The sequence below is a fragment of the Oryzias latipes genome, chromosome 4 (assembly GCF_053564925.1).
Source record: "Oryzias latipes strain Hd-rR chromosome 4, Olatipes_Hd-rR_3.1".
In the NCBI taxonomy this organism is placed as follows: domain Eukaryota; kingdom Metazoa; phylum Chordata; class Actinopteri; order Beloniformes; family Adrianichthyidae; genus Oryzias; species Oryzias latipes.
In genome coordinates this window covers 13,702,329-13,724,970 of record NC_136240.1, presented here as the reverse complement: position 1 = coordinate 13,724,970, position 22,642 = coordinate 13,702,329, and the positions used below count along the sequence as shown (strand labels likewise).

Genomic DNA, 22,642 nt, shown 5'->3' with positions numbered 1-22,642 from the left:
TTTATTTTTAACTATGAAAATGAGACACTGGCCGAATCCTAATTCTTCCTCTACCCCTACGGCGTCTCCCTACTCCTTTAATTGTAGGAGTATTCGGAGGGGTGGAGTTGAGCAAAATATATATATTTTTTTAAGAACTAACCCTCGAGTAGGGTCAAGCCGTAGGGTTAGGGGAAGAATTCAGATTGGGCTTTTGTGTTTAAAATGATTAAGGATTTTTTTAGTGTAACAGATCGTGGAACCTTGTTTGTGTAGTTAATAATGCACATGTAATATAAAGAACGTTCAGCAGCTCTTATACCAATAAGCCGTAAAAAACAATAATAATTCTTTGCATCATAAAAACTGCTAAGAAGCTTTGCTTTGCCAGGATGACTCAATTCTAATGTATTTTCCATTTTTATTGCTTTCTTCACCTGTTTAACATCAGAAGCTCTAGTTTAGCCTCTAGCAGTCTCTTCTACTTTTTGAGCTCTCCTAAACTGAGAAGGATGAGGTTAGTTTGGTGGCACTTCACGCTCTCCTGATCCAGATCCTGCACTGCACTTTTAGGGGTTGAGTTAACACTCCAGGCATGGGCAACACATCCTCTTTACCTATTCCAACAGCCTCATAACAGCTTTCAATGAACTGATCTGAAGCTTTGCTTTCTGCACTTTGCAACCACAAACACTCGTTTCGTTTGGTAATCACGTTTTTCCCTGTAAACTTGCTGATAGATCTCATTAGAGAGCATTTTCCAGACAGCATTTTCAAAACTCTTTATAAACCCGCAGCAAAGAAAAAAAACAAGCTTCTTTAAGGATTTGTTTCAGGGCCGTATTTTAGACGTGTCTTTAGCAAGTGTAGCTGTTAAGTTGAAAGAGTTTAAGCATGTGGGCTGTGAAACGCTCTGTAATGAGATTGTCCCTGAAGTTTGGCCAAAAACAGTCAAATAACTTTTACACATGAATTTCAACTCAATTTTTTTTTTTTTTTATCTTTTTTAATCCTCACTTGATAAAAATTTTAGATGAAACCATTGAACTCCTCAAGTTAACATCCAGAAAATCCTATTTCCATCCTCTTATTCACTGAACTTTGAAGCTTCTTTTGGCTTTAGTTGCACTTACTGACCTTTTTTTAAGTTTTAATGCACATTTAAGTTTAGTAACTTGAGTGAGTTTAAATTATTCATAAAAAAATACATTTTTCTGTATAGAAAGGAAAATAGAGATGTACTGCATGGGATAAAATGTTTTTTCAACCCAAAACTCACCCAGCTTTGCTTCAAAGCATTTCATTCATTATTATTTCAATGTGAAATAAATTCTCTGCCTTGACTAACTAGCACCTCTGCCCTTTCTGCGGTGTGCTTTGCTAAACTTAGATCGACTCAAACACAGAACATGTGAGCATAAAGTGTGTTTGTGCTTCAGGCCTGAATCTGCAGACGACTTCCTGTCCCAAAGTCGCTCCAGCAGCAGGAATGGAGAAAGAGACTGGGAAAATGCCTCTACCACCTCATCTGTTACATCCAATACGGAATATACGGGTGGGTGCAGCCTTTCTTAAGCTTTCAGTCGCTGAGTTTCAGATACATTTTGCATTTTGCCATTCTACCTTGCAATTATTTGTTTTGGCACATGTGACCACATTGAAAACTGTGGGACATGGTGGCTCACATTCCTTTGGCAAAAAAATTGGATTACACTTAAATCTTCATACATGATTTATCAGAAGAGTAAAAATAGAGAGGCGGGTCCTTTTCTGTGGTTGCTACGGCAGCAGTTTTATTACGATGTTCTGTATTCTGCTTTTTTTCAGGACCAAAGTTGTACAAGGAGCCGAGTGCCAAATCTAACAAGCACATTATCCAGAATGCTCTGGCTCACTGCTGCCTCGCAGGCAAGGTCAATGAAGGGCAAAAGAACAAGATCCTTGAGGTAAGTATGAAGGAAGTCCTTCAAAATTATCAAATTATAAGTCACTTTAGGGTCTAATCTTTTTTTTTTTTGCTAACAGGAAATGGACAAATCCGAGGCCAACAACTTCTTGGTTTTGTTCCGAGATGCAGGTTGCCAGTTCCGTGCTCTCTACACGTACTGCCCCGAAACAGAAGAGATGACCAAACTGACGGGCATCGGGCCCAAGGGCATCACGCGCAAGATGATAGACGGGCTCTACAAGTACAACTCAGACAAGAAGCAGTTCAGTCAAATACCAGCCAAGACCATGTCAGCCAGTGTGGATGCCGTGACCATCCACAACCACCTGTGGCAAACCAAGAGACCAGTCACCCCGAAAAAAGTAGTGCCTGCACCCTCCTAGTCGACCTTGATCCAACAACCATGACCATCTCCTCAAAAATCTTTTTCAATTTGCACCTCATTGTACATATCCATAAAGATTCAGACACCTGCAAGCTAGATGTGCGAAAATGTGTCTTTTCTGTGCTAGTTTTTTTTTTCTTCATATCCTGATTCTCCGCCTGTAATCTCCGAATCACAAGACTTTTAAGGAAATCATGAGCATTTGGAATGTATGACACTATTTATTGAAGGATGATAGAATTATGTGATCATTGAAGCTTTTAGAGATTGTCATAAAAAGCAGTAATTGAAGATATTATGGTTTTATTCTCTTGATTTTCTTCTTGTTTATTGTGCCAAAAAGCAAGATAGACCATATGAATGCAGGGATACTTTATTCAGTACACAAATATTTTGAATTTGTGTTTTCTTGTTGATGGATATTTTGTTTAGTGTTTAAGGGCCATGCAGTGATTGTAAAGCACACACTTTTGTGTATTTGAAATGATGTTTTTTTTTGTCTTTATGTCTATGGGAATACATCACCATATTTAATCAAGAACATTTTTTTTAAAAATGGGGTCTTAAAAGTGTTGTTCCTCAAAGTTCCTGCCCCGTGCTCATAGTCTGCCTCCCTGTACCAATGTGTTGCCCTCCACATTGAGCAATTACTTCTTGCAGTGAAGCTTTTTTTGTGCATTCATTAAATAATAGCGGGGTCACTTTAAAACTGGAAATGGCGTATACTCGTATTGCGCTTTTCTACCTTCCTCGAAGACCCAAAGCTCTATACATCAAGGTCCCATTTACCTATTCACACACTGATGGCGGCTGCTTTTAGGCTAAATAGCTGCACATTAGTGGTGCATCCCAGTTCATTTCTCTTTCTTTTTTTTGTAGTTCAAGTACACAACAAAAACTATCTAAAAATAATAAAATCATTTTTTAATAAATCTGTTCAGTAGCAAGCAAATTCATTAGATTCCATTTGATTTAAGTTTATTTACTGATTATCTCTCATTATTTTTAAAGCACCATTATAATAAGTAACAGGATAAAACATGCAAACCAAAAATACTCAGTTTGACTTAGATAGTACTGCATTCAAATTGTACTGCAGGAATACTACAAATTTGCAAATCAACATTGTTTTTTTAATTATTTTCTTATTTCTCATGTATAACAAAAATGTGTCAAATATACAACAACCAACTGTCCCTGATTTCGATTACCTTAATGTTGAACTATTTTTCAACTTTAAACAATTTTATATTTTTTGCATATACGTAAGCTGTAATTAACTCTTTTTAGTCTATTGTGGCGAAGATTTTTCAGAAGTATAAAAAGTACCGGTATTATTGGCTGTAGTTTTAATACTGTTTTAGGGAAAAAGACCAAATATAAGACCAGAAATTTTATGGAATATTACATTTAAGCATCAATGAGGGCAAACCTATAGATAAGGTTGCACATTTGCACATGTTAAGGTATTCAATGAGCACAAGAGGAATGGCTTTAAGGCTCTGATCAACAAAAACTGTTCTTGATTATTTGTGGTACAGTAACTTTTATTGAGGAATGTTAAAAATCTAAAGGGCCAAAAAAATAAAATAACAAGAATTGCATACAGCTAGTGTTAGTCACACAGTACATGTGTGTTCTGCTTAACAGTCAAGTGATTTCAGCTTTTTAAGACCCTTCTTTAGAAAGTGGTTTCTGTTTGAAGACCGCAGGACGTTCCTACTGATCACTGCTTCAAGACCTGTGAGTCTGAGAGTCTAAAAATGTAATACTGTAATACAAACAGGTTTGTTGTTTGCTTTAAAAAAAAAAGGATTTTTCTGAATCTTTTGGAAGTTGTGGATGTTAAAATTAAGTCTTTTTTAGGCAAAAAAAATATATAATGAGAGCATTTGAAAAACGGTAAAGGTGTTTTGTTGGGAACTTTGAGCTCTGCTAAAATCAAAGATGAACCCAAGTTTGTTTATACGCTAATAAAACAAATGTTAACTTCTTTTTTATACTTTGAAAAAAAATCCCACTGATCACTTCAATATAATGCAAGACAATGTACAATCATAAAATCATGCTCCGATGTGCGGCGTATATCTTCAATCCAAAGAATAGTGACCTAGAGAACGTGTAACTTAGTATTTTTGTTACCTTTATTTGCACATTTACTCAAACAGATTTAAATTCAGGCTTCTAATATATAACCTAAAAGCCACTTCCAAAAGTTTCAGACAGTCATGCGTTGACTTCCTTTCTTTGTATAAACAGGTGGAGAGTTAATCATGATTAGAGCTGCCCGGTTCTTTCGACGTGTCACGTTTGAAACCTGCTTCATATCTGCATCCTCTCTGTTATCATGGCACTTGATTGTATCATAAGGCATCAAGTAAGGCATAAATATCAAACATAGAACTTTACTTTCATTTGTAAAATGGAAAGACAAAAACAAATGTGCAGTGATTTTCTTCATATGTTTTTCTATAAATGATCAAAGTCATGATGTAAGGCAGAAAAGGGCGTGTTGATCCCTGTGCCTGCATACGGGTAGATGCTGGTCTTCAGGTTTTATTGTCGTTGGAGCAAATTATCACGACATGCAATTTTCAAAGTGTGCAGTCTCATTGCATGATGTTTTCAGTAATACGTTAGAGGTGGGGGGAGTTTGTGACCATCAAAAGGTTTTGGAAAAGTTATTTAGGACAAGGGAGGTTTGTTGGTCGTCTTTTGGCTGTTTAAGGTCAATGCAAAGGATCATGTAAAGAACATTCATGTGAGCTACTTTATGACTCCTGTTTTGAACATGTACTCTCCATTGTATGTTCTTTTCTTTTGTTAGTTCTTGCATTTATTAAAATCAAGCATGGTCTCAACTTTTAAAGCTGTTTATTTTTAAACCTCATCCTAATGGAGATTTTTTTTTAAGAAGATCAGGGGGCTGCTGGGTGATGTAGTGATTAGCACCCTTACCTCACAGTGAGAATCCTTTGGCTTAAGTCCTGGCTGGGATCCTTCTACATGTAACAGGATAAATTAATTAGGCAAAACAACGAAAAGCAGCCAGACAACAAAACACATAGACAAAAACTCACACTTAAACCCCAATCCATCCAGGCAGGCAATGGGAATGGTATCCCACAATTCCTTGCGCTGCTGAATCTGACAGCGTGCCCAATCACATATTTTATATTTCAAAATAAACAAATTCAAAGGAATTAATGTTTTATCAAACACGTTTTTATCAAAACTATTATGATTATAGCTCACAGTTGATGCTAATGTCCTTAATAGAAACTCTTGATAACAGTGGGCGTCTGCAGTCGCTAATACGCAGCGCGCTCTTTCCAAGTACGTCCTTACGTGATGACGTCATGACGCGTTGACGGCTCAGTAAAAGAATTATATTTAAAAAAAGCCATACTTACTTAATTTAGTTATTGAATGAAGTAAAACAACTATGTCTGATAACTACGTGTTATTTTTAAGTTGATTGAATAAAACAAAATTATTTATCATCACCAAAGCAAATAATTAAGTCAGATTAATGTAAAAACGTTTATCTTTACAAATATATCCTAAATATTATTTTTAGAGTGTGGCGTTTTTCTGATCGTGGAGGAGATATGTAGAGAAAATAAAGTTTAAAAAATATTTTTAAGTATTTCTTTAATTAAATCATTGTGAATCAGGAGTAGACGAAAAAATGCCCTTGGAAAAAGCCTGTGGCAGCCTTTACCCCTTCCCCTTTTTTCTGAATTGTTTTGTAAATGTACTTGTAAAATTATACAAATTTTGATTATTTTTTTTTTATGTATCCATGAAGCATTTTTACCCCAAGTGTTCGTTCCGGTTGACCCACAGACCGCTGGGCGTCATCGGCCGCTGATTGGTGGGTTACGTCCGCATGGCAACCACAGATGGCAACCGCAAGCTGTGTCCAAGAACTAAGGTGAGGGGAGCATTCACTATAACGAGGGGAAACCTTCATTCGCTTCATTCGCTCCAGTCCTCCTCCTCTTCTTCTCTTAGTGACGGTGTTGCGTTCAGAGCCCGCAGCGACGGGCGTGTCGGCGCACACACAGGTGAGGCGCTCCGCAGCATCCGCCTGCGGTTCTGTTCGGGTTCTGTTGCGGATCGGTGTCTCTCCGCGTCTATGCAGTGAGATGCTTTGGGGATGGATGATGGTTGGATGGAGATGGATGGAGGTGGATGGGGGGAATACGTGCTGTCATGGTGAATTAAAGGTGCGTCAGGGCGCAGATGAAGCGCTGAGGCTGCAGACCAGCTTGAGCTTCCACACCGGGATGTTGTTATGACTGCACGCACTGGGGGGTGGGGGACCATGGGTGGTGCCACCGACACCAGAGGCTGCACCGCTTTCTATATTGCCCCTAATAATTTATGTTGTTGCAGGCTTTGCACATTCGTATCATTTCAAAAAAGCACACTAATCCGTCATTTATAGTTGTTTGAAATACACTAAAGACTTGAATAACAGAGATTATCCATCTGTAAACTCTCATATGATATAATAAACAAAGTATTTCATGTAAACACCCCCAACTTTTACAAAGAGTCAATTCATGCATTTTTGCAAAAATGATGCTTAACTTGAAGTTTAATCTAAACAATAACATTTATGTTTTTTTAAAAGAGAATTTCCTTGTTGCATAAATAATTTTAGCACTAGAACGCATATATAGTGCTGTGGTCCTCATCTGTGGAAGAATTTACCTGAACATCTGAGAGTTTCTGCATCTGTGGAGATGTTTAAATGTAAATTAAGGACAAATGTTTTTAACTTATCCTTTACATTAATTGACTTGCTGATTTTTAAGTATTTTATTGGATGGTTTTTCATTTGTACATTTTTACCCTTCTATCTCAAATATTATTTTTAAACTTTATTTATATGTGTTTTACGTCAAGCACCACATGTTCTACAGCATGCTGAGTAAAGATGCTCTACAAAAAAAGAGATTGATTGAGAGACGAGCAGCAGAAATATGTTAGTTGCATCGGCAAGAAGTTTTGTCTTTACACCTTTTGATTCATTTGGCATGATTAATCAGAGAGAAAAAATACCTTTCAAGCTATTTTATTTTGAAAGTAAAAAGTCACTGTTGACAACACTTAGTAGCAATAACAGGTTTTGGAACTTTTTGTGCCAACAGCTAGAATTTAATAACTCTGCTGGTAAAGCATTAGGCCTGCTTATTTGGGCTGTTCAGTTAAGAAAAATGACTTAAACTGAAAAACAAATAAACAATAAAACAACTGACATTTTGTTTTTGATGGTTTAATAAATATTATATTTAACAGATTCAAAAATTGTTTCAAAACATTACGTTAGCCACATGCAATTTTTTTAGAAATGAATTGGCATCACAAGCTCTGAATGTTTTCTTATTTTTCATCCTTTTCTTCTCAACAGATCATGTAAATCTTTTTGAAGCACAGATATTCTGGGTTGAACAGTAACATCAAACCTGAGGATACCTGTCGGCCAAATCTCCTCTAGAAGCATTTCAGTTTATTGATTCCAGTTCTTTCAGCTCAGCCTGCAGTAAGTGCTCTATAGTAGTTAATTATTTTTTAAATTTACAATTATAGAAGCATTTTTCAATGCACTTTCTAATCATTGTATTGTTTCACAGCCAATTCCCAACCATGACTGCAGAAGAAGCCATTAACATCAAGGAGGCGGAGGTGATCAAGCTGATTCTCGACTTCCTCAACTCCAGAAAGCTGCACATCAGCATGCTGGCCCTGGAAAAGGAGAGCGGGGTCATCAACGGGCTTTATTCTGATGACATGCTGTTTCTCAGGTATGACAGGATGTACAGCGTAAGTGTTGACAGGTTGTAGTTGATAGCTTTTCATTGGTCTTCAAGCGTCTTTTTTTTTTTTTTTTTTTTAAAAACCAGGCAGCTCATTCTGGATGGGCAGTGGGAAGAGGTGATGCAGTTCATCCAGCCTTTAGAGGGAATGGAGAAGTTTGACAAGAAAAGGTGGGAGATGATGGTGGAAATAAGTAACAGTCAGGAAAAGATCATAGGCATTTATTCATGTTCAATGTGAGAAGAGCCCATCTACGGTGGCCCTGAGGTGCAAATCACATCAACAAAACCCTTCCAGAAATAATAATTTCCAGAAATCAAAGTGAAATGTTAAAAAAATTAGCTAAATAAGAAACCGGAAAAGGTGGGATGGGACATCAATGATTGGATGATGATGTTTGATTTTTGAAAAAGAGGGAAAACAGAAGGATGTTTTGCTAGGTACAGAGGTGATTGAGCAATCACCAAACTTTTGCTGTGGTTGTGATCAGAAGCATAAAAGAAATATTGTCTGTTGGAAGACATTGTCATGCTAAATAACTTTGAGTTGAAAAGGTACAAACGTCATCATCCAATCAGTGATGTTCCAATGTACCTACCTTTTCTGGTTTCTTATTTCATTTCATTCTTATTACATTTCATTTTAATTTCTGGAAGTTGCTTTTGTTGTCCGAAATGTTTCCGTTTAACTTTCTTTCATTTTTTTTTGGAACTGTTTTTTGATTTCTAAAGTTTTGTTTTCATTTCTAAAATGTAATGCTGTTTTTTTTAATTTTTTTTGTCGTTGTGATGTTTTTGCGTTGATGTGTTAATGTGATTTGCACTTCAGAGCCCCCGTACCCACCTATACACCTTACCAAAACATGTTAGTTTATTATGTTTCATCTATCGACTGCTTACAGACCTAATTTTACCGGGGTAACAAGTACAAGTCTAGAGCAGAGGTCTGCATCTTGAGCTCCGGAGCCACATGTGGCTCTTTGACCCCATCAAGAAAAAGTAACTGTAAAGTAAAAACGTAGTTTAAAGTTAAAAAAAAGTAAAGTAAACTAACTCAAACTTTATTCACCTCATTCAAAAACAGTTAAAGGGCGGTACACAAGGTTTTTATAATTTTTTTTGATAAAAAAAAAATCAATAAAAAAATCATATGAAAAAGACTAATGTGATGATGTTCTATTTTAAACTTCCAGTGTTCTCTAACTTAGCATTTTTCAACTTGGTAAAGGTTTATCTGTTTATTGTAGAAAATACAACCAGTTAAACTAAACTTTGTATTTCTAGGTTTCGGTACATTGTTCTGAAGCAGAAGTTCCTTGAAGCTCTGTGTGTGAATAATGCCATGACAGCAGTCGAAGACCCGCAAAATGTATGTATCCAGCTGATGAATGTTAAGTTCATTTTAGAATTACTTTAAAAAAAAAAAAAAGACTTGCTAAAAACTCCTATAGGACTTTTTGAAGCAATGTGAAAGAAGTGCTATTTTTCTAATGTAAACACTGAATCCCCCTCAGTGGTTTTCAGAGTTTCCTGTCTTCTACAGCTGGAGCTCACCATGCAACAAGCAGTAAGGTGCCTCCACAGCCTGGAGGAATTCTGCCCGACCAAAGAAGACTACAGCAAGCTGTGTCTCCTCCTCACCCTGCCACGCCTGACCCACCATGCAGAGTTCAAAGACTGGAACCCGAGCACGGCTCGTGTCCATTGCTTTGAGGAGGTCTGCTCTATGGTTGGAGAGTTTATCCCTGCCGACAGGAAGCTGAGCGAAGCAGGTTTCAGGGCAAGCGGAAACCGCCTCTTCCAGCTGCTCATCAAAGGTCTCCTTTATGAGTGCTGTGTAGAGTTCTGTCAGGTGAAATGATGCTCCAGGACCCATTCAGTTGTTGCTAATGAAAGTATTGCAGAAAGTTTGACGAAACGTGTCTTAAAATATGAAAGGTTTTACAGAATCTCTTTTTCTGCACATTTTTACTAGAGTAAAGCGACGGGTGAGGAGATCACAGAGGGTGAGGTGCTGCTCGGGGTGGATTTGGTGTGTGGGAACTGCTGTGACGAGCTGGATTTGTCCTTGCTCTCTTGGCTGCAGAACCTCTCTTCAGGAGCGTTCAATTGTGCTTTCGAGCAGAAGATGCTCAGCATCCACGTGGACCGTCTGGTTAAGCCCAGCAAAACTGGACACGCTGATCTGCTCACTCCGTTAATCAATCGTCTCTCCCCCTGCCTTACCTCACCTTTTCGTCAGCGGCCTCATTCGGCGGACACCTACATGTCCAGATCTCTTAACCCTGCCCTGGATGGCCTATCGCATGGTCTTGCAGCACAAGACAAGAGGGGCGTGGAGGCCAGCATTAAGTCCTCCCTCAGCCGGAGCCTGGTGGAGAACAATGTTCATCAGCAGGACGATTCACCTGAGAGGTAGGAGTCTAGAAATGGAGCAGGGTTTAGAGATGTCGTCAGTACTCAGTGAGACAGGCAAATGGATGTGAATACAACATGGTGTTTTCCAGAAATCCTGTTTTATCTGTCGCTGATGGCCTGGATCAGGTGTGTTTAGCCAATAAGGAGCTTCAGTGGATACAAAAGAAATCCTAAAGTCAATTTTCAATTTGATTTTACGATTTTATTTCATATAGAAAGCTCTCTGTTTCTCACAAAACAAGACCAAACCATGATGTCAGGTGAAGACATTATTGTAATAAAAATCTATTTGATTTTGTCCCAAAGTTTATTTTCCTCATCTAACAACAATCATCAAGATTTGTTTGTGGAAAATATAAATTCCTGTTAAAACATTTTTTTTTAGAATATTTGCAACAAATGTATATTTAAGTGTTGATAATCAGTTCTCTTTGCAGAATGTTCTTATTTTGCTGCCATTTTAATATGTGCAGCCTGAGGTTATTGCTTTTCTTCAGTGTTTAAATGTTACTTTAAGGCTGTATGTACATAATCAGTAATATGGTTAGCTCTGCCCTGAGCAGCACAGCCTGTTAAATACTTATCTGATGTTTTCACTCCACAGGCAGTATCCACAGGGGCTGGATAGATCCAGCATCCCCAGGACCCCCCTGAATCAAGGAAAAGATGGGATGCCAGCCTGTAACACAGAAACACAAGAGGTAATATTAACTCTTGACTGCTCTGTGTAAACGAACATCTGTTCTGTTTATAATAAGCTGTTTAGCTTTTGGAGAAATATTAAACTCAAATCACAGATTTCACTTTTGTACTGCATATAGCTAAAAATTACACTCAAGTAAAATCAGCATTACTTTAAAAGTTAAAGTAAACAGCAGTTATCTAATAATTACATAAGTATAAATTTAAAAAATAACTGTAAACAAAAATACTTAAGTTCAAAAGAAAAGTTTAAATATAATAACATACTCACATCCTTAGCCTTTTTATTCCAACATAACAGCGCTTTTGAAGCACATTTGTGACACAACAAAACGGGGCTTGATAAGACACCGCTTCTCAAATTTCATGCTACTTTTATAACTTGCATATAAAGCTGCATTTTTCATGGCCGATGCGCTGTTCTTTATGCTGCCTTTCCTAGCAAGTTATGACCCTTTTTGCTTGCCATATGTGTGTAGCATTTTTCACATGGTCAGTAAGGAGCCAGTGCACACAATCTACTAACGACTACAGTGCTGCGTAAGGGACAGTGTACGGCAGCGTGCCCTGGATGTCTTGAGTGCGTGTAGTTTATCCTGACATATATGTCCAGATAAACTTATCACAATTGCATGTTCTATTTTCATGACTTCCTAAAGGTGGCCACACGACCCTCAAGGAAAAAACACACCTGCGCTCCCTTGTAACCCTTGTGCTATCCTAGGCACTTTAACATTGGGTGTTGGGTCATCTATTTTCACAGAGATATTTTCCTGTTGTCCTCAACAATGGACATCCTTAAAATGAAAATAAAAAAAGTATTTTTTCAAAATCACACTAAAACAGAAATTATAAGACACATTTTTCTGTGATTCTCGGGAGGCTATACATGTTTTGTCTATGCACAACATTAAGAAACTTTAAGTATTTTATTGTGTATCATTAGTTTTAATCTTTACTCTTCTGTTGTTCATAAAAATAAAAATAAATGAAAAATTAGAGGTTTAAACAAAGTTAATTTCTTAAAAAATGTTGTTAGTAATTGAACATGACTAGAATCAAACATTAGAGCTTTGATGAAAAGTCTCTGCTTTAATAAAAAAAGGTACGTGTTCATAAAAAGATTCGGAGATCAGAAGTCATTTCTGAAATGTTATAAAACCTGTCATAAGACAACACTTTCAATTATTATTTTGTTTTTGCGAGAGAAAAATCATCAACTTAGAAATAAAGGGAATAACATTTTGCTCTCAAATACTCAACTTAAATACTTTTCCAGAGAAACATTTGGCTAGTATTAATCTAATTTGGCTGGTAGACTTTGGGTTTTACCAGCCACTCCAACTAGTGACCAAAAAATTGAATTTAGAGTCCTGGATGCGTGCAACTAAAACCTTGGTCAAAGGCAAAAGGAGATTTTCAGTTTAGTCAAAGATATAAAATCTCCCCCCACCAGTTTTAGTACTTCATCATTAGACGTATCCAAAGTCACACCCCACTGACCTCCATGATCACTTTGATGTGCTGTCACATAATCCTTCATTTTTATGCAAGCCAGCTCCCACTGATGGAAGGGAAGTGCTTTGAGGGTCAGATTGTTGTGTCTAAAGTAATGACAGGCTCAAAACATAAAAACTTTGTTAGGTTTGATGTGATGAGGCCCTTAAAAACTTTTTTATAGGGTGGATGATGGAGGCCATGGCCCTGGGACTTCCACGGTACATTGCAGAGTCCACTGAGGTCTTAGCAACTTTTAATTTGGTCAATGCAATGCTTTTGTGTGTGTTTCCAGCAGCATGACTCTGAAGAACACATCCAGGAGTACTACAGGCAGCGTCTTCGTGTGCAGCAGCATCTGGAACAGACGCAGCAGCAGAGACAGCTTTACCAGCAGATGCTGCTGGAGGGAGGGGTGAGGCAGCGGGACGGAGCCCAGCACAACCTCACTGAGGCGTTCCTCAGCAGGCAAGGAGGTCCAGCGGCACTCGTTCACCATCCCAGCCAGGAAAAAAAAAAGTAACAACAAAAGATCTTGTCATTTGTGCAGATCCATTCAGAGATTGGAGGAAATGAATGTGGGCATTGATCACAGAGGAGATGAAGTAATGATGCATCTGGGCCATGAGTTAAATGGATCGAATGGGAACAACAACACTTTCATCCCTGGGATTGCTAATTCCCACCACAGCCATGATAAAGGACCTCCAAAGGAGAAGACACTTGGAATTGGCAGCACTGCCTTTTTAGGCTCTGAGAAGCAGACCTCGGCTTCACCCAATGAGTCCTCAGTCTCCACCAGTCAGAGGTAATTCCCCTGGCAAGTGTTTTATAAAAAATTTGGCTACAACTCTGACAAATAAGTCATTAAAAGGGTTAATATGTAGATTTTCTTGTGAGATTTTAAAGGCCCACTCCAATGAAAATTCTGTTCTTAACCCCATTTTTCTCATGATTTTATAGAAAATTAAGATTAAAACTCTATCTGTGAATATTTATTTATTCAAATTGTTTTGAATCAGGAGCAGAAGGAAAATGCTATTGGAAAAAGCTAGTAGCAGTCACATAGGTGAAATGATCGGCAGCCATGAGGTCCTTGCTCCACTCCATTCCGGTACATCCACTTGCAGACAAATAGATTCATGTACGTCTAGAATCTGGCTCAACACTGGATAGCTCCAGAATTGCTCTGTGCTTTTGTTTCACCTGTAATGTTAGGTTGGGGGTGTGAGGGACTGTAAGCCAGCAGAAGAGCATGTAAACAAAGGGATGATGGGAAATGTCGTCGGCTTTCTCCATGCCAGTGGTCCTCCTGCCCACAAATCAGGGGAATATTTGCAATAAACTTCTGCTGCTCTGCAGAAACTTTGTCCTAGAAAATGAGAAAAAAATTAAAATTAAAAGATGACTGGGAACGCTTTTACAACAGATCAGAAGAGGATTGGAGTGGGACTTTACAGTGTGATGAAACTGGGATGAAATAGACAAATCCAAACGCATTTTGCTGAAGTAAGAATGTTTAGTCCATTTGAAATTCTCTAATGAATCAATCAATCTGAACATCGTTTTTATCAGAGCGTCTGATCCTTCACTTCCAGAGGACTGCTCTACAACACGAAACTCTCATGAGGTAAAGCAGACTGTCAACAGGTCTAAATCAGAGTGCAGTTAAAACTTGTACTTTTATGTTTATCCCATAATCAGCTCTAAGCGATGAATCTGACAAACACCCTTTTGTGTGAAAATAATCACTGATTTTGTGATTTTGAATAGCTGGGGAAATCCAAAACTCACTTTGTGAAGGTGAGCCAGCTGGAGGACACACAGGCGGTGCGAGCAGTGGCCTTCCATCCCTCTGGTGCCCTGTACGCTGTGGGCTCCAACTCAAAAACTCTAAGAGTTTGTGCCTATCCTGAGACACTGACCACCAGGTAAGCACAGATACCCACAAACCCATCATGCAAGAAAAGAAAGAAATGTATATATTTGGATGTGGTTAACAATCAAGCTCCACATGCAGGCAAAAGTCAAAAGGAATTAACATTTATCTTATTTTGTGTTAACGTTTTATCACAATAAAGCTAAAATTATCTTTAATTTCTTCTAGTGGTTCTGGTGCTGTAAAGCAGCCAGCGGTGCGCTTCAGACGCAACAAACATCACAAAGGCTCGATTTACTGTGTGACTTGGAGCCACTGTGGACAACTTTTGGCCACTGGATCCAATGATAAATTTGTTAAAGTCTTGCCTTTCAATGCAGACAGCTGCAATGCAACAGGTACGTTTCAATTAAATATTATATATTTTCTAAAAAAAAAAAAAAAAAAAAAATGTTAGTGTTTGTCTCTGGGACACAAAAATATTTTTTATTTTTTTGTTATTGCCAAAATCCAAGAAAAAGGAACACTTTCCGTAATATCTATGGGAAGTCCTATAACCGTGACTACAAAACACATTAGCAATGTTTTATGATTAGAAGTCCTATTAGCTGACATTTGTTCTTCACATTTGATCCATCCCCTCTGGGAACAGTGAGCTGCAGACACAGCCAGGCTCAGGATCCCCCCCAATCAAACTCAAATATACAGAGTGTCAAAGAAGGAGGCATTGTGTTTCACTTTTGAAAGTCTTTGGCATTACTCAGCCTGGAATTGAGCTCACAACCATCCAGCCTCAAGGCAGACACTCTACCACAAGGCCACTGAGCTGATATCAATATCTAATGCAATGCTGAAAGGTATGAGGTCAAAACATGTCATTTTGTAAAAACAAAATTCAACGGGTGCCCAAGAAGTAAAAGAAAAGTAGAAGCAGGAAGTGCAGAGTTTTGTGGCATTTGGTGTTGCAACCTGATCCTACACTTCTAATTCAGGTCCTGATCTGGAGTTCAGCATGCACGACGGCACCATTAGGGACCTGGCCTTCATGGAGGGGCCGGAGAGTGGAGGATCTATTTTGATCAGCGCCGGAGCTGGAGACTGTAACATCTACACCACTGACTGCCTGAGAGGACAGGGCCTTCATGCTCTCAGTGGACATACAGGTGTCCAAAAAAAAAAAAAAAAACTTGTCCAAGGATGCTAATTGCACTAACTCAGCAAACACCTGGTATAAGAGGTGTTTCACGAAAGCATTTCATAGATATATTTTCGAATGGTTTCAGGATTAGGAACAAAAGAAAAATGGAGTTTTTGCGCCACCAAGTGAAACAAAAGTATATGTGCACCCTCATGATTTGTCTTTTTCTTTTGATCAGGTCACATTCTCAGTCTGTACACATGGGGTGGCTGGATGATTGCGTCTGGATCACAGGACAAAACTGTCCGGTTCTGGGATCTTCGAGTGCCCAGCTGTGTTCGGGTGGTTGGTACAACTCTGCACGGGTCAGGTGAAGGAATTCTTCCCTCGGACATCGGGTTAAAAAGATGAGGATCCTCAGCTTTTTCCATCATAAAAACTCTCATTGTCTGCATAAAAACCTACCATTGGGTGTAAATCTTATGGGTGGGACTATAAATGAGTTTGTTGTCTAAAAGTGCTTATCTAGCCTAAACATAAAAAGATCATTTATGAGCATTAAAATTGTCAGTATTATATGCATTCATGTAAATCATTCACATTTCTCTGGTTCAGTTGGATCATGACAGTGCAGCGTGGATGCAGGTGGTTCTAAACTGCGCCCCCCTTCTGTCCGACACAGGAAGTGCTGTGGCTTCAGTGGCTGTGGACCCCAGCGGGCGTCTGCTGGCCACCGGTCAGGAGGACAGCACCTGCATGCTCTACGACATCAGAGGAGGCCGCATAGTCCAGACATGCCGCCCCCACAGCGGTGACGTCCGCTCGGTGCGCTTCTCACCGGGAGCTCATCACCTCCTCACCGGCTCCTACGACAACAAAATCATCATCAGTGACCTTCAAGGTGACTCAGGTTTTATGGGCGCCGAAAAAAAGAGAAGCCTTCAAGGCAGCTTGTGCAAATCTGAGTTTAATGAAAGACCATTATTTAATAAATCACTTGTAGTTTTTTTTGTATTTTACTTTAAATTGGTTGTTTACATTCATTTCTGTTGGATAAATTACTACTTTTCTCTGAATTTCTTTATGTATTTCGGCATTTTGTTGTCATACAAGTCTGTCTAAAAAGACATTGGCTACTTTGGCCTCACTTCCACTGCAGGCCTGAGCTAAAAATAGCTTCAACTTTGTAGAAGCTAATTTTATTTTGAGCTGATTTAACCTGATCTTGTAGTAGGTTCAGATATAAGGTTTCACTAGAGCAGAACTGCTCATCCCTGGTCCTCCAGATCTACTAAACTGCCTGTTTTCCAACTCTTCCTGCACTTCCTGCTGCTGATCTGGTGTGCTCAGTCAGTCAGAACACGGGGACACTTGGGTGAGCTGTTGAGTAGCAAGATGAAAGTAAACACTGGAAAACAGTCAGGGTGTTAGTTCTCGAGGACCAGCCCCGCTTCAAACTCTCTTATTATGTCACTTTAAAAACACAAATTCTTCATTCTCCAGAATTTTTCTGTATTTAAATAAATTCAGATTTTAGCCCCTTTATTTGAAGAAGTTTTGACTTTGAGCAAATTCATTTCTCACTTACCTGACGTGTAATAAAAACCCGGTTTTCCTTCTTTTTTCCTCAGGCGACCTGACAAAGCCCCTTCCTCAGACGGTGGCCGGCGAGCATTCGGATAAGGTGATCCAGTGCAGGTGGCACCCACACAACCAGACCTTCCTCTCCTCGTCTGCTGATCGGACTGTGGTTCTCTGGGCTCCACGTCACTGAGAGTCCAGATAGAGGCAGCAGTGGAGCAACAGAGCACATTTGAGCATGAAAACCCCAGCTGCTGCCATGTTTGAGTAGATGTGATTCCAGGAGGAAAATCTGGCTCATTGTAAGTCAAAACGTTTGTGTGAAAATGTGTGACATTAAAGGTGGAGTGTGAGATTTTTTTTAAACTAAAACGACATTCAAGAACATTCACTTAAAATGGCTGAACTTAATTATACAAGAAAATAATTATAAGAATTTAGAGATATAAGTGAATATTTTTTACTTCCAAAAATGTCTCTAATATAAAATAGCAACTTTGGAAATGCCCAAAAAAAAGGTTGGAGGGGTAGTGGTATTTCCACCCAGATTAAAGTGAAATATCTAAACTTAATCTGCATTTTTGGTTATTTACATATTTTTTAATTTTTTTAGCTTAAAGATTTTACAGCAAACGTGTTATAATAAATTATAAATGTTAAACAATGCCTACATTTGTAAGCATAATTAATTTTGCTCAAGCACATGTCTCAAAATAATTTATTTCCTTATTTTGGAGAGCCATATGAAAAAAAAGGAAGGTTTGTTTAGGTGCCAATGTAAAACTGTTTTAGCATTTCACCTGACATACTCATAGAGGCACCGCTGCAGCACTTATACTAGAAGCCTGAGTTCTGTGTAGTTACGACACTTTTGGTTATGCATATCATAATGTGCCTTTTTTATAACAATCACAGAGATTTTTGGATATCTGACAGTCAAAGAACATTTTATTTGAATATTTTCTCATATTGCTTATCATCTGTACATTTTGTAAACAGTCTTTATAATGAGCAAAGACATTAATTTGAGTGAACAAGCTGCTTTTAAGAACTTTTCTTTACATTAAATTGAAAACAGAAGGAAAAAAAAGCATGCGACTCAGACAAAATTTCAGATTTTTAGTAGGGAAACAGATGCAACACTGATGCTAAAGCTGTCTGTAGCGTATTAAACATAAACTGATGAAACGTTTTTTTTTAAAAGTGCAAATTTTCTAGTGTTTAGATGTTTAAAAAAGGTTTTGTCTGTGATATTTGGAAAAAGTATAATATTTAATGACAAGATTGTTGCCAAAGATAACAGATGTAACAGAAAATGACACTTTGCTTTCAATAATATTTAAAATAAACATTTTCTGTCATCTTTGATAAATGAAGATAAGATTTCTAGAGTTGACGGGTTTTGAACAGCCACAGACAGATATGCAGGAATTCTCTGCATCTATATTTTAGATTTATAAATATTGACTAGAGTGCTCATCAGAACAATTCAAATTTCCTTAAAGCTGCTTTTACTTTTGATCTGAAAGAGTCCTTTCACAGTAAAAAGGATTTCTGTTACTGTTTTCAACCAAACTGTTGAACACGCTGTGGCTTGTGTAGACTTGGATTCAATCATCAAATGAGCAGGAAAAGAGCAACTCAAATGTCATGCAGAGGTCAGTACAGACCTGCAAAACAGGGGATCATTCCAGGCCGGTTTAGAAAGAAACTTAGGCAACAGTCCAGAAGCCTGTTTTCCACAACACGTTTGCTTTGGAATGAATATATTAACTGAGTTTATCGAGATAAAATGAACTGGTTTACATAATCAAGTCTAATCTAAAAGTAAAAGGAAAGCTCAGGATCCAAGTCAAAATATTGTAAAAATACACAAATAAAAAACCAAATGGCAATTTATCCAATTGTACAGCCCCTGTTGTTGCACCTAAGAGGAAGTAGGTGCATTTATTCGTTAACAACAAATAAAATGTAAATAAATGACAGAAGTCACAAATGTGTGCCTTTTTGTTTAATGTTTTATTTATTGTGTTTTTTTTTAATTAAAATTAACTGTTGGTGCCATGAAAATTGCAACACAGCTAGAAACAACACGCAAATGCGTAAAAAATCTCCATAATCTCTGTACAACACCATCAGTAGCTCATTTTCAACTGATCCATGCAAGGTTTGATGTGCAAAATAATCTTTAAGTTATGGATCATTTCATTTCAATCATGATCTGATGTGTAGATTATTTATTTTATTCTTTTTTACCTGATTATGTACTTTTTTTACTCAACTGTTTTTAGGTTTTAGGGTGGAGAAAGTAGAAACGTTTTTACTCCCTGATTCTAACTTAATCTGAGCAAGAGAAAAATTGAACTTATTTCACTTTGACCCCAGTTTTCTCTAGATTTTTGAAAGAAATAGATAAATGTTAGACTATAAATGTGGGAGAATGTTGCATGTGCACATTTCTGTTTTTTAACATGCAAAAACAGCAGCTTTACCAACAAAACAGTAAAGAGTTGAATGCAGAACACGACTGAAGGACTGAACACCTGCAGAGAAACCCAGTTTGAGAGTGACACATTTGTGAAAAAGGAATGGATCTACTTTAATATAGAATATGCATTTAATTGTATGTGGCTCCCATAAAGATATTCACTGTTTGTGTCCACTTGTAGAACTATTAATGATGTTTATGCACAAGTGATATTGCAAATGGAGTGAAAAATGATAAATGTAATAAAGAGAATAGCTTAAAAATGTACTTGTTTTGACTAAAAGGATATTTTCAATGGGAAATGAAGAAACATCTGAATAAAGATGTTAAAAAACAGACAGTTTTGGGTTTTTTCTTTTTTTCAAATTTATACATAAGTGTGTATTCTTGTGGGTGCAGAGGTCACTTTTTGCTACGTGGAGCCTCATTAGGACAAGCGTCCATCCAGCACACTTTCACTGTTGGCTCTGCTCTACGTTTTTAAAACCGAGCAACAATATTTGAGAAACAATAAAAAGCAAAGATCCACATTAAAAAAGGTCACACAAAACAAGTGGAAAGAGCAAGTGCAAGAGAGTGGAGGCAGCAGGGGGATGGAGGGATGGAGGTAATTGAGGGCAAAAGGAGGGGGATTTACAATAACTCACATGCAGCGCTCTATCATTCCCTTCATTGTGCAGTGGACAATGTCAGGCAGAGGTGCAGGGCTTAAAAAGGATAGACACACGGTTTAAGCCAGTCACCCTGGATAGAGAGCAGCCAAACAAGAGCAAGCAGGAATACTGCATTTACTGGAAGACGCAACTTTCTTTAAGGTATTAAAGAGCAGCTTTTTTTGTGGAGCGACAATTATAATGCAGAAAACAGGACGCTTTTTGGATTTGATTCATTTTTATTGACAAAAAACAAAGACTAGTTAAATTAAAATTGGGCCCTAAAACATTTGAAAAAAATATATTTTATTATTAGACATCTGTTATTTGAATTTGCATCTGCTTTTGAGGCTCAACTGTTTGTGAAAACATGAAATAGCTTTGAGTGAGTAAAAAAACTGAAATCGTGGGTTTTCTGGCTGGATGACAGAGAACCACAGTGCTGACAGTTCACTTGCTCGGTTTGGGAGTTTAGTTTGTGGTGCATGGATGGGAATTAGTGGCCAACAATGGTGCTGAGCTGCCTCATAGGCAAGCCTATTGTCCCATCAGAGTTTCCGGGCTGCAGCTGGGTTCTCATGATGGCTTTGCAGGAGTAGTTGAAGTTTCAAAAATGAAAATTCAACTACTCCCGCAAAGCCACCTCCCCATATGCTGTTATATGTCATATTAGTTTTTGTAGTTAGGTGGCCCAAAACGCCAACGAACTTTGTAAAGTGTTAACATAAAAAGTCTTAATAAAAAATATTTTGTCTTTGCTCTGCACAGGTCAGGAGAACTGTGCTTTCCTGGGTTTCTCCGCCATGCTGTACACTTTAGCAGGAGGAGGCACCCTGTGTGGCGTAGCTGCCCTGGTCCTCCTCATTGTTTCGACAGCAACAGACTTCTGGATGCAGTATCGATACTCTGGCAGCTCAGCCAACCAGGGGCTATGGAGGTTCTGCATCAACAACAAATGCCACGCACACACCATCACCGTGGGTAAGCGCTGCAGGAGGGACAGTTGCTTTGGTTTGCGTGACCCCTTTGTACTCAGAGCTCTTTTTTTTTTTTTCATGTTGCTAACTTGTTTTCATCTGTACCCTCGTGTTATCCACACGATGGGGGTTCTGACCTTTTAGCCTTCTGGGATGCCACACGGGCCTTCATGCTCCTGGCAGTGCTGTGCTGTTTTGCTGGTGTGGTCCTGGGCCTCAGCGCCTTCACCAACGGGACAAAAAACAGGAGAGTGCGCACAGGCGGCATCGCTCTGGTCCTGTCAGGTACAGAAAGACACAATTAAAGGCAGCTTTGATTGAATGAGTGAGGCTGTTTACTGGGTATTTGCCTTTAATGTGGTTGAACTGAATTTTGCAATCTAAAGGGTTAACTTTTTTGTTGCCAATTCTTAAGCAATGTTGGGTTTTTTTACAACTCTTTAAAACAAATTTAATTATTCATATGCATTTAAGTAAATTCGTATTTTATTTTCTACATTTTCTAGCCTTTCTTGCTCTTCTGGCTTTGGCAATTTACACCGGAGTGACTGTCACGTTCTTTGGAAAGCGCTTCTTGGATTGGCGCTTTTCCTGGTCCTTCATCATCGGCTGGGTTGCCATCATCTTGGCTTTTGCTGCAGGTTTTTATTTTCTATTCATAGTCGGCTTAGAAGTTTAGCCAACACTGAAACATGTGGTGGCAGCTAAAGTTTTAACAACTCTGCTTTTATTTATGAAATGTCAAACTTTGCTTTTTTGTAGAATATTGCAGTATTGAAGCACAAAAATGACATCCTGTCCAAAACTTAAAAGAAAATAGAGTTTAGTATCCCTGAGGCTTCAACTGAAATGCTGATTAAATATTCTATGGTTATAAAAGTATTAAGAGACATTTATCTGTTTAAAAAAAAGAATTCATTGTGTATTTAATTATTAATAAATATAACTGAACTCTGTGTCTCTTCCCTGTTTCAGGTGTGTTCCAGCTCTGTGCCTACCGGCAGAATACTGCAGAACCAGCTCCTTCAAATGTTCCTGAGAGCTGAACAGGATTAACTATCAGAGCAGCTTGTGTACTTTTGCAGCAGGTAACATAGATTTTGACCACCTGGTGTGAAATAAATAGAGATCACTGCAACTCTGATGCTGTCTGTCATTTTGGAACTCAA

General features: G+C 38.3%; 3 protein-coding genes across 7 annotated transcripts in view; all 3 read left to right on the top strand.

Annotated features, from left to right (window-relative positions):
* camsap2a (calmodulin regulated spectrin-associated protein family, member 2a) overlaps positions 1-5,173 on the top strand; it is a 39,390-nt gene extending 34,217 nt beyond the window's left edge. For both annotated transcript variants that reach the window (XM_011473959.4, XM_011473958.4), the window contains 3 exons: positions 1,419-1,534; positions 1,807-1,925; positions 2,005-5,173. In XM_011473959.4, the coding sequence (XP_011472261.1) occupies positions 1,419-1,534; positions 1,807-1,925; positions 2,005-2,310 (541 nt within the window). In that variant the 3' untranslated portion in view covers positions 2,311-5,173. The remainder of the gene's footprint in view (positions 1-1,418; positions 1,535-1,806; positions 1,926-2,004) is intronic.
* Positions 5,174-6,143: 970 nt separating this feature from the next.
* LOC101175145 (WD repeat-containing protein 47) lies at positions 6,144-20,179 on the top strand. 3 transcript variants are annotated; one of them, XM_020702328.3, is made up of 17 exons: positions 6,144-6,249; positions 7,735-7,866; positions 7,958-8,128; positions 8,228-8,311; positions 9,425-9,509; positions 9,684-9,992; positions 10,116-10,555; positions 11,163-11,259; positions 13,053-13,225; positions 13,308-13,565; positions 14,333-14,387; positions 14,531-14,688; positions 14,865-15,034; positions 15,629-15,799; positions 16,013-16,144; positions 16,457-16,675; positions 17,406-20,179. In XM_020702328.3, the coding sequence occupies exons 3-17, from the start codon at positions 7,971-7,973 to the stop codon at positions 17,546-17,548; spliced, it is 2,652 nt and encodes an 883-aa protein (XP_020557987.1). In that variant the 5' UTR covers positions 6,144-6,249; positions 7,735-7,866; positions 7,958-7,970; the 3' UTR covers positions 17,549-20,179. The 3 variants fall into 3 exon arrangements, with proteins under 3 accessions (XP_020557987.1, XP_023809969.1, XP_078802662.1); XM_023954201.2 differs by having other exon boundaries at positions 6,214-6,382; positions 13,056-13,225; XM_078946536.1 differs by having other exon boundaries at positions 6,214-6,382.
* Positions 17,525-22,611, top strand: lim2.2 (lens intrinsic membrane protein 2.2). 2 transcript variants are annotated; one of them, XM_078946539.1, is made up of 5 exons: positions 17,525-17,657; positions 21,265-21,477; positions 21,618-21,758; positions 21,980-22,114; positions 22,449-22,611. In XM_078946539.1, the coding sequence occupies exons 2-5, from the start codon at positions 21,300-21,302 to the stop codon at positions 22,517-22,519; spliced, it is 525 nt and encodes a 174-aa protein (XP_078802665.1). In that variant the 5' UTR covers positions 17,525-17,657; positions 21,265-21,299; the 3' UTR covers positions 22,520-22,611. The 2 variants fall into 2 exon arrangements, with proteins under 2 accessions (XP_078802665.1, XP_004067925.1); XM_004067877.5 differs by lacking the exon at positions 17,525-17,657 and adding an exon at positions 20,523-20,658.
* The last annotated feature ends 31 nt before the right edge of the window (positions 22,612-22,642 follow it).

What these genes read in the sequence shown, in the direction of transcription:
- LOC101175145 (XM_020702328.3), top strand. Translation starts at nt 7,971, where the DNA reads ATGACTGCAGAAGAAGCCATTAACATCAAGGAGGCGGAGGTGATCAAG. An exon ending in GCTGTGTAGAGTTCTGTCAG is followed by an intron (nt 9,993 to 10,115) that starts GTGAAATGATGC and finishes CATTTTTACTAG; the next exon opens with AGTAAAGCGACGGGTGAGGA. An exon ending in GTAACACAGAAACACAAGAG is followed by an intron (nt 11,260 to 13,052) that starts GTAATATTAACT and finishes GTGTGTTTCCAG; the next exon opens with CAGCATGACTCTGAAGAACA.
- lim2.2 (XM_078946539.1), top strand. Translation starts at nt 21,300, where the DNA reads ATGCTGTACACTTTAGCAGGAGGAGGCACCCTGTGTGGCGTAGCTGCC. An exon ending in CATCGCTCTGGTCCTGTCAG is followed by an intron (nt 21,759 to 21,979) that starts GTACAGAAAGAC and finishes TACATTTTCTAG; the next exon opens with CCTTTCTTGCTCTTCTGGCT. An exon ending in CATCTTGGCTTTTGCTGCAG is followed by an intron (nt 22,115 to 22,448) that starts GTTTTTATTTTC and finishes TCCCTGTTTCAG; the next exon opens with GTGTGTTCCAGCTCTGTGCC.